Consider the following 21044-nt stretch of genomic DNA (forward strand, 5'->3'; position numbering starts at 1 on the left):
ATATTACTCAATTATATAAACGTGAAAACTTGTGTTATAATTTTATAATTTGCCGTACATACAATTATTTATATTTTACTCCGTGCGATTTGTGTTTGTTTAGAAGGAAAACAAAAAGAAAAAAAAAAAAAACCTCTAAAGCATAGGATGCCTCAGCCCACGGCCTATAGCAGTATCGGAAGTCAAAAACCAACAGAGACGCGCGCATAACGAACAAGATAAAAATGCCCCAAACTTTCCAAATTTCCGTTGATTGCTGCCTGCCATTACTGCCACTCGTCCCTCTCCCACCGACATTTCCCTGTTTGCTTTCCCTTCCTTTCTCATTCCCCAAAGCAAAAGCGATAACGTTAAAACACATAAAAACTCGAATGTCTTGAAGAAAAGCACCCCAAGACCGATTCACTATCATCATCTAAATCACGACACTCATTATGTACGCGTTGAAAGAGAAAGTGACGGATAGGCTCTCCCGTTTCTTCGCCGATTCCCCCAACTCCTCTTCCCCCTCCTCCTCCTCCGCTTCTCCCTCCCCTCTGGTAATCTCTCCTCTTTATTTTTTGTTCTTTGACACGTAAATAGTTGAGCCTGATTGTAAGGTTGGCTCTCTGGAAAACTTAGATCTGGGTGTCTGAAAGAATTGGAGTTCCTTCAGTTGAAATTGAATTTGGGTGGACTAGCTATTGATCGATTGAGATCCAATGTGGAGACGGATTATTTATTTATTTATTTGTCAACTAGTGTTTGCTGAATTGTCGTTAAATCTAGCTTCTTTTTTACCCCTCTCCACCCCCCCCCCCCAAAAAAAAAAAAAAAAAAAAGTCTTTAATTATCAAGATAACTGCCAAAATTGGGCATTTTGGTTGTTGGAGTCATTCCTACTATTAAAAAACCAGGCGTGTAATTTTTGTTGTCTGAGTTATTCCTGTGCACACACTAGAAGGAAATGAGGTATATGATCTTCGAACGGATGTGGTTTTTAGGCTGTAGACGAAGTTAGCTTCTTAATTAGTACTCCACTGTTTTCTGTTGTTTTAATGGATTCTTTTAAAGTTTTCTAAAAGTTTTAAAACATTGTTCTAATGGGTGGGGGCCATTGTTTGTCACGGACTAAATGTCCATGACTTTTCTAGTTAGGTACTTCTCATGTATACTCCTTGTGGACTTGGACTTTGCCTATTTTTATGAATAAAACTTCTTGATTACCAATCAAAAAAAAAAAAAAAAGGGTTTTGATTGCAGGGTATGTGAAAATTTTATTTCTTTAAGAGAAAGATAGAGATGAGGTTTATGACTAAAAACCAAAGTTTCAACGCAAATATGCCCTTTTCAAACTCTATGGATTAGTCAAGTTGATTCTTTCTTTCGCTTGTTTGGAAACAATTCAAGAAAAAAGCATCTTCCTCCGTGTTTACTGTATATTCCAATAGGAAGTGGCTGATTTTCTCGAATTCTATTTGAATTTTGAATGTGTAATTTACTTTCATGATGATTTGAGGTTTTTGAATGTGTAGGCCAGGCCTTGTTCTAAAGGGGAGAAATCTTTGTCTTCATATTTTTCTTACCTTATTCCTTCAGCCGGCTTTGGATCGAGATCAAATGAGCATCAACATGGTCTCAAACCAATTCAAGCACACCCTGCTCAACATAGAAATGCGAACTTTAAAGCTCTAGATGAATCCTTGGACGACTATGTAAAATATAGTCCAACATATGACAAGAAGGTAACACCAATTAATCAAGAAGATTATGAAGAGCTGACTTCAGGAAGGAGCATTAGTGGGTCTGAAGGGTTTGAAGATGCAACCGATCAACACAGTCCACAGAAGCCTTTACCCTATCTCATGGATGAGTCTGCTTTTATTTCCACAGATTTGTATGAGTTCTTGTTGTCGTCCCTTCCTAATATTGTCAAAGGATGCCAGTGGGTGTTGCTGTACAGGTCAGTTTTGATGAAAAGCTTATACACTCTGCAGTAAATGCATTTATTTATCCTTGTATTCACATCTTGATTCAATATCGGTTCTTTCAACTGAAGGGCAGTACGTTGAAACATGGTATATCACTGCGTACACTTATTCGCAAGAGTGCCGACCTTTCTGGCCCTTGTTTGCTGGTACGCTAATATCTGAGTTCCAATGAGATCTCTTGTGTGGTGATACAATTTGGAGATTACCTATCTTCTATATATACATTCACTTTTTAGTAATGGTAGCTTATGTAATTGTGATGTACAACTTCTAGATTGCTGGTGATAGGCAAGGTGCTGTGTTTGGTGGGTTGCTGGAATGCCCTTTGAAACCTACAACAAAGAGAAAATACCTAGTAAGTTAACATGTTATAATCATTATTGATATTAATCTTTCATAGATGTCTTCTCGATGAAGTGGCTATCTCCTTGATATTTCATCTATCTGGGTCTGTATCTCTAATTTTCTCTTTCAATATTTGAAGCATGATTTTGTTATTTTTATTTATTTTTTCCTTTTTTGGTGATAGGGAACAAACCAAACATTTGTGTTTACAACCATATATGGTGAACCGAGACTATTTAGACCAACTGGTAAGGAACTTGATTCAATTACGTGTAATGCTTGCTCTCATGAGTTGCATCATGCATGTGAATAGGTGGTAGAGCCAAGTATTTGGCTGCCTTTTTGGACCCCTCAATGTTTGGTAATAGGAAGACAGGATACCCAATTTACTAAGATGTTAATTGGGACATTTATTCAAGCCTGGATTTGGTTGGCAGTCTTCAACTGCTACATTAAGAGTGCCGTTCCTTTAAGAGTTACCCATATCAATGCTCGTTGTCATATCAATGTCATGGAATTTATGACCAAAGTCTTAAATGAACTCTAGTACACCTTAAAATCAAAGAAAAACATATTACAATGCCTGAGAAGCCTTTAATGGGCCTTTCTTTTGCCTAAAATGACATCATGTCAAAATTGTGTGTAGGAGCCAATCGATATTATTACTTGTGTTTGAATGACTTACTAGCATTTGGTGGCGGTGGTAACTTTGCCTTGTGCTTGGATGGAGATCTGTAAGTTGTTTCTTTGAATATTCTTCTTTGGAATTGTCAAATTCAAAATTTTAATTTGCACCAGCGGTTAAGTAGCTTCTCTTCTCATGCTTGTGAACTCTGTGAAAAGGTTAAGTGGAACCAGTGGACCGTGTGAAACATTTGGGAGCTTGTGCTTGGCTCATAACCAAGAGTTTGATTTAAAGAATGTTGAGGTAATGCCTGATGTTTAACCACTGTGTCTTGTACATTGTTAACTTCCAGTGACTGTTTCACATTGTTACTTTTGCTTCCTGGTCTGGTGAGTGGGACCCTTTTTTCTCTGGCTTGTCCTTTATATTGGTCGATGCTCTTGTTAGTTATAAATCCATTGTAGTTCATAAGAAAGATTTGAGTATTGTCTGCTGCCTCCCACTTCAACCCCCTTCATACTCCTTGTCTTGTTAAACTCACCAACCTGCTCCAAGTCAGGGTATCCAATAATACAGTTACTTTGTCATGTTATGCATATTTCAAATCCATTCCAGCCATTAAATTATACAGGTTTTCTGTCTACTAAAACCATTTGTAGTGTTGTGGCTGATGTGCGCCGACTAGAAACACAACTTTAGGATCCCTAAAATCAGACAACCGGTAACAAGGGTAAGACAAATATTGTTTTTAGGTGTTGAGATAAGATGAATCACAAATGAAGTGGAACAGTAGTACACGAGCAGCAATTTGCTAGAATGCCAACTCTGGTTAGCTCCAGTAAAATGGATTTACTTCTCAAAACCATGTGGAATTTCATTTTGATGAAAGAAATATAGAAATCATACCTATGTTAGCTCTTTCGAATTGTTGTTCCATTTACAAAAGCAGTCATGTTCTCAACTGCAAATTAAATTATGAGAAATTCTATTTGCAGTCCTGAGTGGGGGACTACGTGTGTAGTCCTATTGATGATTGGGAGTAAAAGAGGAAAAAACATCATTTTAAAAAGGATATTATTAGAATTTTATTTATTTTTTAAACATAACTATATGGACTTATATAAGCAATCTCCATTTGGGGACTGTATATAGACTAACTCTTAAATTATACTCATTTCAATTTACCCGACGATAATTTAATGCAAGTCTTGTTGTCTCTTTTGCAGCTTTGGGGTTTTACGCATGCATCGCATTACCTTACCTAAGATGAGGCTCCCAGATCTGTCTTTCTTAATTTATTATGATCCTATTCTTTATTCATTTACATTAAATTTGCCTCCTTTTTTATTTTAAGGAGAGGTATGATGATATCTCAGATGAGGGATTTTCCATTTGGTGAATTGATAGATTTCTAAACTAATTAAAAATTGCTTTCTGGCCACATGCTCGATTTGGCAGTAGATGGTGCTTGATCACTCACGCCCGAATAAATAATCTTTTTTCCATTAAAAAAAATGAATTTACAGAGCTATTAGTGTTGTAGAAGTTACTGGATACGAAGTGGCAGAGATCATTTGGGTGTAAACAATATTCTCGCGAACAAAACGACCAAGACTGGTCACAATAATGCTCCAAACTGGTGACTGACGCAAGTCATTATAATTTTTTTAAATTTTTACACAAAATAAAATAAATAATTTAATTTTTTTAAATTTTAAAATAAAAATAATATTAATATATTTTAAAATATTTAAGGCTTGTTTAACTGCTGCTGCAGTTCAAACATTCAGCTCTAATTGTTTTACAACAGTACAAAGCCACCAACTGATGGTTAGTAGGGCTGACCTGAAGTAGCAATTTTTATACAGCCCGCATCTCTTGATGTTAGTGACCGTAAACATACCGTGGGAATGCGATTTGGGCATGAATCCCGGCTTCCAATGCCATTGTAAGTTTGATCATTCATGATTAACAACGTTGTTTCGATTGAAAAACTGAACTTTGGAATGCCCATCCCACATCGTTAATACTGAATACCATGAATTGCAAGCATGCCACACTTGGGGTCTAGAAGCTGTTCTAAATTGCTTAACCTTGTCAGTGCACCAATTTATGACAAAAAAGCATCGAATGTGAACAGCTTTGAAAACAATGTCGTATCAGCTACCCCACATTTGAACACAAGGATGGTAATGTTGGCCAACTCAAACGCTAATCAATAAGGGCAAAATCTCATTACCAAAAGTTAATAGAAAAAAAAATTGATAATACAGGAAATTAGACGCGCTTAGAAAGTTATGACGACATGGGATTATGGGCCGACAGATATGACTATTTTCAGCTCAGTTTGACACCGCACCTCACAAGAACGATGCAGAATGCTCAAGGGTACTCTTTGCTCAATGGAGAGGAACGTGAGAATAGCGCCTACACTATATAATTAATGAAATCTCTACCATTCAGTTCAGCCAATGAATTACAAGTAGCAGTAACAGAAACTGCAGGAAATACCAAGATTCCACTTCCTGCATAGGGCAACTTCAAGGGTGCTCTATGATTATAATGGACCATCCTCACCAGGCAGGCCAAAAATGCGGAGGTTTCTATCCATTGATCCAACTGCCATATATTTTGCATCCGGACCAAATCTTGCACAAGTTGCTTTACCTGAAATAAAAGCAGAACAGACTGAACATCAAGAATTGACAGGTAAGAGCCACTGATTAAAAACAAAAAAATGGGGCCCAAATTTAGAGAACCTGTGCCAGATAAATCAGGTATGGTCTTGATACAATTCCATTCTGATTTAACATTTGCAACTTGGTAAACTCTGCAGAAGCACAATCCCCAGATTAGTTTCCATGGCTGCAAAAAATCACAAAACTACAGAAGCAAAACAGCATTTAGCACTGAAAGATGGCTAGGGTTTGTCACTTAGTCAGCAGTTCAAGTGGTTGCCAAGAAAAGGTGGTTGAAGGGTTGCTAAAGTCAAGGCTAGAAACTGAATCTTAAGACTCGGGTTAAAATAGAGATGTCAGGTTTCTCACATGAACCTGCTAACTAATCAGCTAGGTTGGGATTAATTCGTGAAAATGCTGTGATGTGGGCCCAACTACCTTTCCAACATCTAGTTGCAATAGATGGAGTGTTGGTTCATACATGATGGAATTGCAACTAATTTTCTCTTCCCACCATTGTGTATCATGTGGTGCATTTGGATGGAAAGGAATGTGCGTTGTTTTGAAGACAAGGAACACACAGTGGTGGAGCTGAAGAATTTCTTTCTAACTACCTTATTGCTTTGGTTTTCTGCTATTGTTTTAATTGGGGATAATATTCATGACTTCTTGTCTTTAGTTCATCGCTCTTAGAATGTATTTAGGTGTCCTGTGGTATACTTCCTGTGTACATGGTTTAGGCCTATTTCATTCATATTAATAAAATTTATCTCTTCCGTATCAAAAAAAAAAATTTATCTTCCCACCATAGAAGAATAAAGGGGGCAAATAAGGCCAGATAGAGGGAAAAGATGAGTGAATGTGGCTAAAGGAGCTCCTGGCATGCCATGAATTTCCTTCCAGTTAGTTACTAGAGGCTGTTTGTAGAAATGACTGAAAGCAAACATCAAAATAGCCCGAGCTAATTCAATATTAGAGATGATTCATTTAAAAAAAAAAAAAAAAAAAAAAACATCTTCCAGACTCTGCGAAATTGGATTTGAAATTGATTCGATAAGTTTAAATATTATCAAAGCCCAGTAGTTGTGGAGTTTTTTAACACCCACCTTATATCCGATCCAGCGATTGCAAGGTAACATCCACTATTGTCAAACTCCACTGCAAGCAGAAACGAGCTTCCATTACCAAATACATTTTTCAAACACTAGTATCAAGTCAGTAAACAGGTAGAATAAGTAAAGGATTAAAACCTCCCCAGTTCCATCACAAAGGCGCAGGACAAAACAGACAAGGAGTAAGGGTGAGTTTGGATCCCAAACTCATTTCAACTCATCATTATAACTTTTTTAAATCCCAACACAAAATATAATAAACAATTCAACTTTTTCAAATCTCAAAATAATAATAATAATATTAAAAAATAATATTTTAACAATATTTTATCATCTCAACTCAACTCAACTCAACTCAGTTCAACATCCAAACGCAGCCTAATAATAGATCAACAAAACCATGTTTGATCTCAACATGGAGCCATCTATTTTGGGCATGGAGATATTAAAATTACATACCCGAGTTTGTTGGGGTATCTGAATCATATGGTGCAAATGTACGGAAGTTCCTTAATTTGCGTAGATCCCACAGCTTAACACCATCATGAGCTGCAGTCTGTCCATTTCATAACATGAAATCAAACAAGATATGTCCAACCCCTATACACTGGGAATAATTTATTTGCAGAAAACTTACTGCAAGGAAGTAACCATTTTCAGAGAAAGATATGGAAGTTACAGCCCCAACATGTCCATCAAATCTGGCAACATTTGCCTGTAAACCAATCAAAGAAAATTTAATCAGAAAAAATTTGAAAAAACTAAAAGATAGAAAGCCACACAAGGAGCAAGTTCCACCTGACTTTTCACATCCCAAATTTTAACAACAGCTTCTGAAGTGCCTGTTCCAAGGATTAGGCCATCAGGATGAAATGCTGCAGATGTATAGCCGTTAGAATCTGAGGCATCCACTACCTGCAGAACTAATTATAATTAACTTAACTCACCAGAAAAGATGGAGCAAAAGGGATAGATATACAAATGCTTGCAAGGCATCTTATGATTGTTGAAAGCATTTCAAATTCTTTATTTCTTCTGCAATCTCTATTGATTTATTTTATGCTCCACATACATAGGATTGTGTACTGACTTCATTGATGTCAACTTATAGATACATATCATTCCTGCTATTCACGGTTATAGAGGTACTAGATAAGAGTGCAAGTGGGTGCATGTGAGAGAGAGACACACAGAGATGGAGAGAAACAGACCTGTGTGAGACATAATCCAGAAGAAAGCTCGTAAAAGCACCATGTGCTATCAAGAGAAGCGGTCACAAAGTAGTTATTCGTCGCATGGACAGTAATAGCTTGCACCTTAGAAAAATAAATGGCATATCATTATTGAATCACATGAGAGCACATGAATCATAATTAAATAGCAGTCAACAAGACATAAATATGATATCCTAGGAGTGAGAAAAAGAAAACTAAGCATGGCATGCCATCCTTCTTTAGTTGCGAACACCTCTCGACCAAGACATTGTTGTCAATGGTATTCAAGATTTCATTGCATATAATGCCACACTTTTATTCGTGATCACAAAATATCTAAAAAATACTAGATCAATTGTGAAAGAGAAATAATTCATCATGTTGCCTTCAGTGAGATGAACAAGAACATGACTAACACGGCACGATTAGTATGGGGAGAGAGTTGAGTTCCGCAACATTAACAGCTCAATTGTTACCACTCTTAATGTAGCATGTCCACATAAAAACTGACGACCAAATACAGGTATCATGTTCTAGTGACAGTTTAACGCAGCAGACTAGATTGTCTAGCCAAACTTTAAGAACAATTTTTTTTATTAGTAACTTTAAGAACACAATTCAGAGAAGCAAGTATGGAATGAGAAAATTCCACTTCTATTCCCAAAGGACAGCTAAAAGAAAGAAGCATAGGAAGGCATATTACACCCAGTGTTGAAATTGGTGAAGGAACCCATCAAGAGAATCATAAGCTTACTTACCTCGGCTGTATGATCCTTCAAGATGTGCCTACAGTTATAGTTCCCATCATCAGACTCTTGCCACACACGTACAGTCTTGAGCAAAAAACAGAAAAAGAACATTTTAGAAAACAAGGCAAGAATAGAAGTACATATATTGTTAAAATAATTCTTAAAAACTTATCGAGAAATTGATTCTTAAATGCTCATGGCATGGAGTTACATCAAAACAGCTGGAAGCACTGTAGTATTCTAATATGCAAGTTGTAAGAGACTAGAGTGAAAGCAATCTTTATTAACTATAGACCTTTAGTATTTGGTAAATGGAAAGCCTAAATTCAATCAGAGCTCCTAAGAAAATGTGCACTTAAAAAAGTTGACCAACACCGCCAAAAATACCCACCATACAGAGTCATCACAACTTACAAAATAGAATCAAGGAAAACACATAATAATTCAGATGCAAAATCACCTGTTCAAGAAATAATATGGGTGTTCTTTTTTTATCAAAGCTATTCAATGTCACTTGTAGAGACATTCAAACTTAAAAGGCAAAAGCCAATGCTAGCAAATCTTAAACCTTCACTTGCAGCTTTCCATTCCAGTACCTACTGATTTCCTCTGGGTGGCACCCAGGTCAATATTTGCAATTCAGGCTCCCTACAGACATTTAATCTAATAGCCAAGAAGATTTACAAAATCACCCATACACACTTCTAATGGTCAGGCAAACATTACTGTCTGAAAAACCCATAACTAAACAATAAATTTCGGAAAGAAACGTTTCCTTTTATTAAGAACCGGTTGATGTCAACATTCATGATTCATAACTACAAAACTTGGAAACCAAATACTTACCTTGTCTGCTGAGGCAGTTAAGAATAAATCACCCCGAGCAACAAATTTTAGACTGGTAACCTATCAAATGCAATGTCTAATCAGCCAACAGATTTTCAAAACAGGACAACTCCAGCAATTGAATAATAGAATAAAAGTCAAACCTTTTTGGAATGACCACTGAGTGTAGATAAGATCTGTCCTGATGGTCGATCAAAAAGAACGGCATTTGTGTCGAGCCCTCCAGTTGCAATTATGTCCTAGATAGCAGGGGAAAAAATGCATTAGCCAGAACCATATTTGAGTCAATGTCAGCACCATCTAGAATGAAAATCATTGTTGCACCAAAAAAGTGTTGAATGAAAAATAGCACAGGACTTAAAAAGCAAAAAGATCCAATCACATGCAGCAATGGAATTCCACTCAAGCTCCAAATACCTAATTCAGACATAATAGTTACAGCAATCATACAGATGCACACGTGAAGCAAACTCTTATTCACGGTCAGGTCAGCGCCCATTCGAATTACATTAGGAGGTCTTTCGCTTTTGCCAGATCTAGAGAAATACTTCGAGCCCTCCATCCCAGATTCCACCACTGCGGCCATCTGGTTCACCAGTACTACCAAAAATTCTCATGCTCACGTTACTCTTACTGATGGTTTTCTTCGGCATGAGAAGACGATGTCATAACCACTAGACAAAACAGACCCAAAGGTCATTCTTCATATACCTCCGTGCCAAGAATAGAAGAGGTTCGTTTTGTTTCTATAAGCAATTCAAGACTTCATTGGTTCATGATGTGAAACCTCACCAAGGCATGGCCCTTCAGACCCACCCCGGGAAAAAAACCCAAATACACGACCCCACCCTCTATAATTGTCCATCAGTAATCCAGGGGAATTCCAATTACGAAATCAAGCCTAAGATTCTGGATCTACGGTTCATTCTAAGCCCATACTTTGACCACTACGCTGCAGCCTGACAGGTTGAAGCAAACTCTTAATCAACTGGAAAATTTTGGAGTATACTGTCAAAATAAGAGAGAAAACAATACGACAAGCTAGTGACCAAGCTCCAATGTCCATAGGGAAATCCTCCATATCACTTGTCTATAAGAGCTTCTAAGCCCCACTCGTATAGTATGACATATCTGTCCAATAAGTAAACAACAACATAAACATAAAAAAACTCACAGTTTCCTAAACAAAGTGTGCGAATCCTGTCTTAATATGGTCCCAAAGAACACACCGAAATGTATTCTCTTTGAGAATATCTGATGATCTGCCCTCACAAAAGGTGGTAATAGCCTGATTAAACCAAGTTTTTTTACTGTAACACTTGTGTACTCTTATTTTGTATTTTTTCCACCTTTTGTTTCCTGGGAGCACTTTTGGCAACAGGATCATACTTGACAGTAGTAAGACCATAATGCAACAAAAACATTTTTTTTTTTAAGTTCCATAATGCACAAAAAACATAAAACGTAACACGTGCAAAGAAATCAAAGCAGAAGATTGGAGCAACCATTAGTCGAGGCACTTGCCAATACATTTCAGGCAACTACTTGGCACGGTGCCAATGACAACTTACTCCGATGAAATACCAAAATAACAATAAGATATGCATGAAAAAGAAAATAGATCGTAGTGAATTCTGTACCTTTTCATAATGGATGTCAAGAGATACAATGCCTGGTTTGCTAGTTTTGTGAAGTGGATGACTAGAAATCTGAGTATAACTCTCTAGAGCATCAATGGTAGCCACTGTTGGAGGTATCTGAAAAGAAACCATACAGGAAAAGGGGGGAGAGAGGAAATTCACAGTGATTAGTAATTGATATACATGATTAAAGTACAATATACATCATTAAACTCTTCCTCATTGTCATTATAAACAAATGAACAAAAACATATTAATTTTGTGAATGCTCGGATCCAAAAAAGATTGGATAGAGTATGCTCGGATCACTTTCCCGTTGTTCTGGATTGTGGAGGTATTCGTGAAGGAAAAATATATTTTAAGTTTGAGAACATGTGGCTGAAAACCGAGGGATTTGTGGAGAAGTTGAGGACATGGTGGTCCTCGTACTCCTTTGAGGGATCACCAAGCTTCACTTTGGCGGGTAAGCTGAAAGCCCTGAAGACCGACTTGAAAAGGTGGAATATTGAAGTCTTTGGTCACATTTCTAATAAAAAATTGTCCCTCTTGGAGGCTCTAAGGGGTTTGGAGGAAAGGGAGATACACCTCCCTCTTTTGGCTGAGGACTCATGTAGGAAATCAGCCATCACTTTGGAATTGGAGAAGGTGCTTCTTATGGAATAAATTTCTTGGACACAAAAATCACGTGCCCTATGGCAAAAGGAAGGAGACAAATGCATTAAATTCTTTCATCAGGTGGCCAATTCTCATCGCAGAAATAATGCTATCGAGGTGATTCAGGTGGAGGGTCAGGTTTACTAGGATCCCGATGCTGTTAAGAATCAAATTGTTAATTTTTATACAGATCTTCTTGCTGAAACAGCTCCTTGGAGACCCAAACTTCTTGGTATGCCTTTCGAGACTATTGACCAGCTAAGCTCTACATGGCTGGAGAGGCCATTCGAGTCGGAGGAGGTTTTTCAGGTGATTCGTGGGATGGCCAAGGATAAAGCCCGGGTCCGGATGGGTTTCCGATGGCTTTTTATCATGATTGTTGAGGTAGTGGGTGGTGACATTATGCAGGTTTTTCAAGAACTATACACCTTAGGGAAATTTGAAAAAAATATTAACGTGTCTTTTATTGCGCTTATCCCTAAGAAAATTAGTGACATGGATGTAAAGGACTTTCGGCCTATTAGTATCATAAATGGAGTTTATAAGATCATCTCAAAGGTGCTCGCTAATCGCATGAACACAGTTATGAGTAGCATTATTTCTAAATCTCAAAATGCTTTTTGTGAAGGGGAGACCAATTCTGAATTCGGTATTGATAGATAATGAATGCTTGGATTGTAGAATCGAGGGCCTACCCGGACTCTTGTGCAAGTTAGACATGGAGGAGGCTTATGACCATGTTAATTGGAACTTTTTGTGTTACTTGGGAGGTGCGGTTTTGGGGATAGATGGATTACATGGATTAGGCATTGAATATCAACGGCTCAGTTCTCCTTTTTGGTCAATGGAGTACCAGAAGGATTTTTTAACAGCTCTAGGGGCCTCCAGCAAGGGGACCCACTCTCCCCTTTGCTTTTTGTGGTTGTTATGGAAGCACTGAGTCGAATGTTGCGTGCGGCGTTGAATGGAGGTTTTCTTGTTGGATTTTCAGTGGGTGGGGCTCCCATATCTCATCTTTTATTTGCTGATGGCAGACTATTGTTTTGTGAACCGAACATTGATAATTTGCAATATTTGAGGGCTGTGCTACTTTGTTTCAAAGCGGTTTTAGGCTTGAAGGTAATCCTATCAAAGTCTGCAATGGTTCCCGTGGGTAGTGTACATAATATCCAAGGTTTGGCGAACATTCTGGGTTGCAAGGTTGCCTCGCTGCCCTTGAAATATCTGGGCTTACTGTTGGGGGCTGCTATCAAGACAAAAACCATCTGGGATGGTGTGTTACAAAGAATTGAAAGACGATTGGCTGGGTGGAAACGGATATATTTGTCTAAAGGTGGTCATTTGACTCTTATCAAGAGCACTCTTTCCAATCTCCCTACTTATTTCTTATCCCTCTTTCCATTACCGGCAAGTGTGGCCTCTTGTATGGAGAAAATCTTTCGCAATTTTCTATGGGGTGGGATGGAGGAAGAAATGAAGTTCCATCTTGCGAGTTGGGATAAAGTTTGCTTACCCATTCAATGTGGTGGGTTGGGGGTGTGTGACGTGAGGGCTTTCAATAAAACACTAATGGGGAAATGGTTGTGGAGATACCATAAGGAGGGGGAGGGTTTATGGCGAGAAGTCATAGATGCTAAATATGAGAGTATGAGGGGAGGCTGGTGTTCTAAGGAAGCTAGGGGAACACATGGGGTGGGATTGTGGAAAAATATTAGAGTGGGATGGGATAGATTCTCCAAGTATTTTAGATTTGCAATTGGAAGAGGTGATAAGAGTTTTCTTTTGGCACGATGCTTGGAGTGGTGAACGGGTCCTAAAGCAAGTGTTTCCCACACTTTATCAAATTTCCAGCGACAGAGGCTGTCGTGGCTGTCTTAGTGATAATTTCTAATGGTGTTGTCCATTGGGATGTAAGCTTCTCGAGAGCTGTTCATGATTGGGAGCTGGATATGCTTGCTGAATTTTTTGACTCGCTATATGCAATAGTGATGGGCAGTGAGTTGGAGGATAATCTGATCTGGATTTTGAATGGCAATAACAAATTTTCAGTGCAGCCCCTCTTGGGAGTTTCTAATGACCATAATTTTCTTTGGAAGGCCATTTGGCAACGTAAAGTACCATCTAAGATCACTTTCTTTGTATGGACTGCCTCTCTTGGGCGGATCCTCACGTCAGATAATTTGAGAAAACGTGGTCTTATCATAGTAGATTGGTGCTTCTTGTGTAAGTGTGATGGAGAATCAGTGGATCATCTTATGTTACATTGTGAGGTGGCAATGTGTTAATGGAATGAGATCCTTAATAGGACAAGGGTGGCTTGGGTTATGCCTAGAACAGTTAGAGATATTCTGGGGTGCTGGACAGGAATTAGGGGGAATTCACGTATAGCTGCTGTGTGGAGAATGATTCCTCATTGCATTATCTGGTGCTTGTGGCTAGAGAGAAATAAGAGGTGCTTTGAAGACATGGAGTGTTCTTTGGAGGAGCTGAAGCGATTCTTTTACAATACTTTATTTTCTTGGGCTTCGGCCATTATTTGTAATACGGATACTTTCCATGATCTGCTTGTATCTCTCACTAGTACCTAGATGTAATTAGGTTTCATGTTCTGTTTGTATGCTCCTGGGTACTTTGTTTCTATTCTTTTATCAATAAAACTTACTTTTACCTATAATAATAATAATAATAATAATAATAATAAAAACATACATTTGGCAAAATGGAGGGATAGGGAAGGAAAAATCAAAGTATGTCTATTGTCCCTTTAGGTGTTTAGTTGCTTTGGTGGAACTGGAGAGAAGAGAAATGATTTGTGAGCCCCAAAACTAAAAACATTGAAACACACTCCTCTCTTCTTCCTCCCATTTCCCCCCAACTTTGGGAGGATGTAAATGGTGGGCCTAGAGGGGAATGGAAAAGGAATCTCTGTGCTCCCGTACTTCTTCTTCCCCTCCCCCTTCCCTGTAACCAAGCAATGAAAGGAATGTACGACAGATAATAGAGATAATAAGTACAAGAGAATGTCCTTTTAACAAATCAGCTAGTGCAGCAATCAAAACAATCTCTGTAATACTAAATCAAAACGAGCAATACCTGGCGTTTTTTACGCTGTTGTGAGAGAGATGCATTACAGTCAGTTAGCTCAGCAATAATACCAGCAGATATTCCAGGCCGTATTCTCTTTCCACCAGGGCCCAACTCCTCATCCTCAGCAGCTATAATGGAATTAACAGAACCCCAATTAGCTATGATTTAAATTAATACAAAAAGAATACAAACCAAGAATCGCATAGTGGAACTATCTACCTCTTTTACCATTGCTAATTGAAGGAGTGTTTGCTGTAACTGCCACTGATGCTGACATGGGTATCTGCCGATCAGCCTGAGCAAGCAATGACCTTGCTTCATCCCTTTCTTTTTTAAGTCTTGCAATCACGCGGCAAGCAGCATCATGCTGCCCATAAATGACAGGTTGAACCCACCAAATTTTAGATGAAACCATGGAAGTTATAGATGCATTAAATCTATAAGATATAAGCATAACATAGCAATCAAGCGTCATCAGAGATTTTAAAAAGCAAAACAGGAATGTGCAAGATAAGGAACCGGGCATGAGATATTGTGAAAAGAGTGAAGAAAAAAATTCCCAAAGTATTGAAAAAAGAAGCGAGCTGGAGTGATTGCATCCTACATCCAAGGATATCTGCCAAACTAGCTACATTCTCCACTCTCCCAACCGGAAGCAATTCCAACTTAGTCAAGTTCACCTCAAAGCCTCAAAAACAAACTCTAGTAATAAACCAACTCCAGAAGAATGTTTTTGCTAATACCTGGTACAGTGCATGACTTAGCTCTTGTCTTGCTGTATGCAGTTGTTGTTCCAAAGCAAAATTGGATAGCATCAGACCATCCCATTCCTGTAAGCACAGAGAGGAGTATACCTTATGACTTAACAATCAAGAGAAACTCAATTACTTCTTAATTGATAGAATCAAGGTGAAAAACATAAGCCACTATAGCAATCAGCATTATTTAACAAATTGATACAAGACATAGCTCACTAAGAGCCCAAATTGATATCATAAATTAGCATGCACACACACCATATCAAAATAAAAGGATATTGTATACTACCCATGTACCAGGGCTACGCCTATTGTTATTGTCAATAAAGCTTCCAATTACTTATCAAAAACTTTTGATAGATGATTAACTCATTAAAAAACACAAGGGGATGTTGCAGCCTGCAGGGCAGACAGTATGTTTCACATACGAAAGAAAAAACATGAACAGGATCATCCAACCCAATATAAGAAATCCCTTATACTTGATGACTCAGTTTGTGCTTATGACCATTGCAAGGAATAAAATAAATCTATGCAATTATTGCCTACTTCAGGTATATGAAATCCCGATAACCTTATACAGCTCAAGCATACTTGACATATACAAAAACTGAAGACCCATATTACATGTATAACTAGTTCAGACCCATATAATGTGTATTACTAGTTCTGTGGCAAGAAGAGTTCGTTGGAAGTAATACAGTTTTTATCCTTCTTCTGGATCTAGTTTTCCAATGCAGTTATTTAAACTTGTGGCAAAGAGATTAAGCCTGCACTAAAAAGGCCATTTCAACGAAATATACTAATAAATGAATTATTGATCAACATTTCCACAAGACTCGGAATTTGGGCTATGATTTGAAATGCTTGACACAGATATGGTTTTGTGACAGTGATGACAGCATGTAGCTATTGTGGCGGTGGTGATACTGATAACAATCATGTCAGTGGTGGTCATGCTGATGGTGATAGTCTCGGATGCCGTGTCAGCATTGCCACAGGTTATAGAGGACCAGACTGCAGCAGCATCAGCAACATAGTGACAATGGTGGCATAGTTGACAAAATCACGGTGGTCATGAGGTAATTAGGGCAACAGTGGAGGGGTCAACAATGGAAGTAGTGGCAATAAAGCACTAGAACAACACTGAGGAGATGGTCACAAAGACAATAATCAGAATGGAAATACCAAACAGCAACCAATATTCTAATGGCGATTTTGAAGAGATGGTGCTGTGAACAACAGAGATAGCAACAATGAACATACGTGGTTGTCCCAATGAATAAAACAATACCACCACTCACTACTACTTATATTAGAATCTCCATTGAAGGTGGAATATAACAGTATGTTGAAACCTATATTTTCAATCAAAGCATTAGACTTTTTTTAAGTAACATAAGTTTTGCTAAGAGTCATAAAGGGTGTTACCCCAGTACACAAAGTATACAAGAGATCCACCTAATAAGCAAAAGAGTACCAGAATATAGACAAGTATATCCTATCATAATCTCTTATCTTGTGACAAAATCAGGTATTTTTCTTGTTTTAATTTCCTGCAGTCTTGCACAAAAGTACCACTCATATACATCCATATCCGTGACCCCACTGGTCACCCTATTTTAGGTGGTTGAGGTATCATTCAACCCAAAGGGAATTCAGAAAACCTCACTCTTCTTGCCCACAAAGCAATATTTTCTACAATTTTCTCTCTTACTGCAAGAAATTACAGCAAGTTTACATCAGTGAAGTCAATCCATGAAACACATAAAACCCTAGCAAGATTCATAAGTTTTGGTTCTACCTTCTCCCATACCATATAAGCCAACATGATAGCCATTGATTTTAGCAGCAGACAACCATGTTTTTAATTTTGAAATTGTCCCACACCGTGTGAACTCCATGAGTATCTTCGATGACATTAGGTCAAGATTGTACGTGTGAGAGAAAGGGAGAAGGATTGTAAAATCTCCAAATTCCAAATTTTTTGTTTTTCCTCATATTGAATGATGTAATTGCTACTTTCCATCATATCAGACCACAGCTATAGAGTTTCAACAAGAGGAATTAACGATGATGATATCAATACATGCACTAGTTGCATGTCTAAAATCTACTGACCATAAAAAACAAACTAGAGTCCAAGTTTCATGGCCATGACAAACTAATGACAATGAAGAACCACAATCTAATGAACAGTACTGTATTAAGAACTGAGAAAAATGGACAAGAGTCTGCAGCATGTAAAGCTATCTAAAGAATCTATGCAATTTCTCTTGTATACTCCCTCTGTACTGGGGCTATGCCTAATTATGTGGATTAATAAATTTCTTACTTATATATATATATATATAAAGAATCTATACAACACAAATCGGGAAAATATGGTCATAGACCGAATCCCCATACATTCTGGAACATTCCAAGCATGCCGGGTATGCTTGCAGCCTGTAGAGGTCTGGGCTTCACTATCTGCATGGCAAGCCACCAAGAATGCATCAGTGCACGATAAATGCAATTAACAGCAAGCCTCTTAACTACCTTAGCTTATACAATATCTTTGTCAGTGTAAAAGATGACTAGGTTCAAATCCAACTGCGCGAACTTCCTATAACATTTTTTATGAGTAATAAATATTTACTGATAAGCGCAAAAGGCGCAACTCTAGTACACAGGAGGTATATAAGAGAGACACCTATCTAGAAGGTAAAAAAGATACTAAAAATTCATGCAGGTTGAGTCCAATAAAGTTTATTGATAGGAAGGTCCTCCATACTAAAAATTCATGAGAACTTCCTATAATGTTAAAAACAGAAAACATACAAATTTTCTAAGTGTACCTTGCCTGTATTGATTGAAACAATATCATCCAGCGTAAGTGGTTCCCCCGTAATTGGGCATTTTCCAAAATCCTATTCAAAATAAAGATGCAGTATTTCATCAAAATAGCACTGTTATAAAAATAAAATTAAAAAAAAAAGGCAAATTAATCATTGAATGTTACAAAACACTATTGAGAAGACATATATCAAGGTTTTTTTGGCATGAACAAGTAAATTGCGGAAACATTAACTAAGAAAATACTGAACCAAAGGAATGAAAAAGATAAAAGCAGCCATCCGTTCAACTTAAAAAAAGAGTAGAAAAGTATGAAGCAAAGGTATTAACGTTCTGAACGGAAGAAAGAAAATAAGAAAAGTTTTCCCATCCATCCTAAATCCCAAGTTGTTGTTTCACAACAAAATGGAAACTCCAAACATTCCAAAATGCCGTGAAGAACAGGAGTAAAAATTTACAAGTATTTCTCCATTTAGATTAATTAGATCTATTGAATGAGAATAAACAAAGGGAAATCACATTTTGGCACCAAACTACCTCCCCAAACCGCACAGTTTAGGGCTGATAAATTGATAATTCTGGTTGGCGTCGGGGAAATCATTAAGCTCTGTGAATAAGCAAACAAATCCACAACCCCAGCTTGCCTCCCAAAACCAATTAAAGGAGAAATGAAGCATTAAAATCACGCTTGTGCCGAAATATTTGCACTCCAAGTGGGCAAAAAAAATCAGAAACAATTAACCTAACGATTAAGAATTACACTTTCAAGCCCTTCTCAGCTCCTAAGTATGAGCCAACATTCAGCTTACTAGCCAGGAAAACATAATCTACCATAGAATTAGTCTTTCTGAATTAAAAAATTATCCTTTTTGGTATTTTTATGATTTCTAGTTCCCAAAATCCTGAAACCTCAATTTTATTCTAGACATTACTCCCCGAACTTTTCTGAGCAACCAAGCAACTAACAACGAGAGAGCAAAAGACAACCTAGAACAAAGAAAGAGAAACAAACATACGGAGATGTGCCTCTCGATTAACCGCTTCTCGTAGAGCAGCCCAGATTTCTTGGAAACCACGGGCTCTTCCGGCACTTCGCCGGAGACTGTACAGGCATAGTAAAACGCGCATAGAACAGAGATCAGAAAATAATAACCAAAATGCAACTGAATACCAGAAGGAAAAGGAGAAAGTGAGAGAAGATAGAGTTACTTGAGCAGTTCATTGTAGGTGAGAGAGCTAGGGTTTCGCTCCGAGCCTGTCTCGCCCGAAATGAGAGGAGTGAACAAGAAGAGAGAGGAAATTGAGAGAGGTGTGGTTTTTGTGCCTACTTTATTTTCACAATAACTCACAATTCATCTCATCTAATTATTATAATTTTTTTAAAATTTTTATATAAATTAAATAAATAATTATTTTTAAAATTATAAAATAAAAATAACATTAAAAAATATATTTTTATAATATTTTATTTAAATTCTTTTAGTTTTAATTTCAATTCATTTAATAAAAATAGCTAATAAACAAAAAAAATGTAATAAATAAATAAATAAGAAAAATAGACACCAGATTTGGGATGTACGGCCTCCGACCTGACGAGTCCAAAATGGCCTAATTATAATTTATGGATATATAATAATTTTAAGAAAAAACAAAAATAAAAATATGTCAATATTATAGTCTAAGAGAAAATGAAAAATTAAAATATCGTGTTATTAATATCTTCAGAACAGTTAATAATTTGTCTACTTGCATGAATCTTCAACGACTATTCTAAAACTTATTTATTAATTATAATATTTTATTCTTAAAAATTATTCTGAAAAACTTATTTATTCCAAAACTTAATAATAATAATTTATTATTTAAAAAATTATTGGAGAAAAATTATCAAACAGTTAATATAAATATTTCTACTAAACTGTTCTGTTCTTGATTGAAAGTGTTCCTAATTCTGATTAGGGAAAAAAACATTTGGAAAAACTTAAAAAGTGTTCCTAATCTATACCTTGTTTATCCCAACTAAAATTACACGAGGAAATGTTTTTCTTCTACATCGGATTTCAGCATTATCTTGTCAAAAATATCTTGAGAACAAAGACATGCAAACAGAGAACTGTAGTTCTGTTGAGAATATCTGAGAGATAATCAAATCAAATCAAACATTAATATCTTGTAAATGAATTGAGGGTAATGGCAATTTCTCAATTAGAAGTTATTTAAAATTGATTTGTTTGCTTTTCAAACTCGAGAAATTATCGAAGAAAGTCTGCGTCGAGGAGTACTTTAATTGGGAGGGAGCTAGTGAAGCCGTTTTGATACTTCCTCTTTTGAATATTGAGATTGAACGAAATAAAAAATTAGTAAATAGTAATGTGATATATTGATGCCGTGTTTTGTACCCGTCACGCTCCTCTCCTTCTATGGTGGTGTCCTACAAAACAACAACAATTAAGGGTTTGAGGTAAGAGTGTTCAACCGGTCCGGTTTTTTTTTCGGATCCGGTCTAAAACACGAAAACCCGAGTGCAT

The 21044-nt window shown here is 37.1% G+C and overlaps 2 protein-coding genes across 3 annotated transcripts; one reads left to right on the forward strand and one right to left on the reverse strand.

Moving 5' to 3' along the window:
* The first annotated feature begins 236 nt into the window (after positions 1-236).
* LOC121236687 (oxidation resistance protein 1-like) lies at positions 237-4381 on the forward strand. The gene is made up of 8 exons (XM_041133120.1): positions 237-539; positions 1515-1942; positions 2044-2116; positions 2245-2325; positions 2500-2563; positions 2962-3049; positions 3159-3243; positions 4167-4381. The coding sequence occupies exons 1-8, from the start codon at positions 435-437 to the stop codon at positions 4203-4205; spliced, it is 963 nt and encodes a 320-aa protein (XP_040989054.1). The 5' UTR covers positions 237-434; the 3' UTR covers positions 4206-4381.
* Positions 4382-5152: 771 nt separating this feature from the next.
* On the reverse strand, positions 5153-19856 carry LOC121267247 (pre-mRNA-processing factor 19-like). 2 transcript variants are annotated; one of them, XM_041171094.1, is made up of 18 exons: positions 19726-19856; positions 19533-19618; positions 18519-18590; positions 18088-18150; positions 15664-15750; positions 15140-15287; positions 14927-15048; positions 11180-11296; positions 9683-9778; positions 9540-9599; positions 8703-8777; positions 7942-8046; positions 7529-7645; positions 7368-7445; positions 7190-7286; positions 6725-6776; positions 5700-5770; positions 5153-5607 (listed from the first exon to the last, which is right to left on the reverse strand). In XM_041171094.1, exons 1-18 carry the CDS (start codon positions 19736-19738, stop codon positions 5498-5500), a joined length of 1569 nt encoding a protein of 522 aa, XP_041027028.1. In that variant the 5' UTR covers positions 19739-19856; the 3' UTR covers positions 5153-5497. The 2 variants fall into 2 exon arrangements, with proteins under 2 accessions (XP_041027028.1, XP_041027031.1); XM_041171097.1 differs by having other exon boundaries at positions 15149-15287; positions 19726-19807.
* Positions 19857-21044: the final 1188 nt, after the last annotated feature.

Source organism: Juglans microcarpa x Juglans regia, chromosome 1D (assembly GCF_004785595.1).
Source record: "Juglans microcarpa x Juglans regia isolate MS1-56 chromosome 1D, Jm3101_v1.0, whole genome shotgun sequence".
In the NCBI taxonomy this organism is placed as follows: Eukaryota; Viridiplantae; Streptophyta; class Magnoliopsida; order Fagales; family Juglandaceae; genus Juglans; species Juglans microcarpa x Juglans regia.

Coding starts and splice junctions, on each gene's coding strand:
- LOC121236687 (XM_041133120.1), top strand. CDS start 435: ATGTACGCGTTGAAAGAGAAAGTGACGGATAGGCTCTCCCGTTTCTTC. Junction 2,564..2,961: donor GAGACTATTTAGACCAACTG/GTAAGGAACTTG, acceptor AATTGTGTGTAG/GAGCCAATCGATATTATTAC. Junction 3,244..4,166: donor TTGATTTAAAGAATGTTGAG/GTAATGCCTGAT, acceptor TCTCTTTTGCAG/CTTTGGGGTTTTACGCATGC.
- LOC121267247 (XM_041171094.1), bottom strand. Junction 15,288..15,663: donor TAAGTCATGCACTGTACCAG/GTATTAGCAAAA, acceptor ATTTATGGGCAG/CATGATGCTGCTTGCCGCGT. Junction 7,287..7,367: donor AAAATGGTTACTTCCTTGCA/GTAAGTTTTCTG, acceptor TGAAATGGACAG/ACTGCAGCTCATGATGGTGT.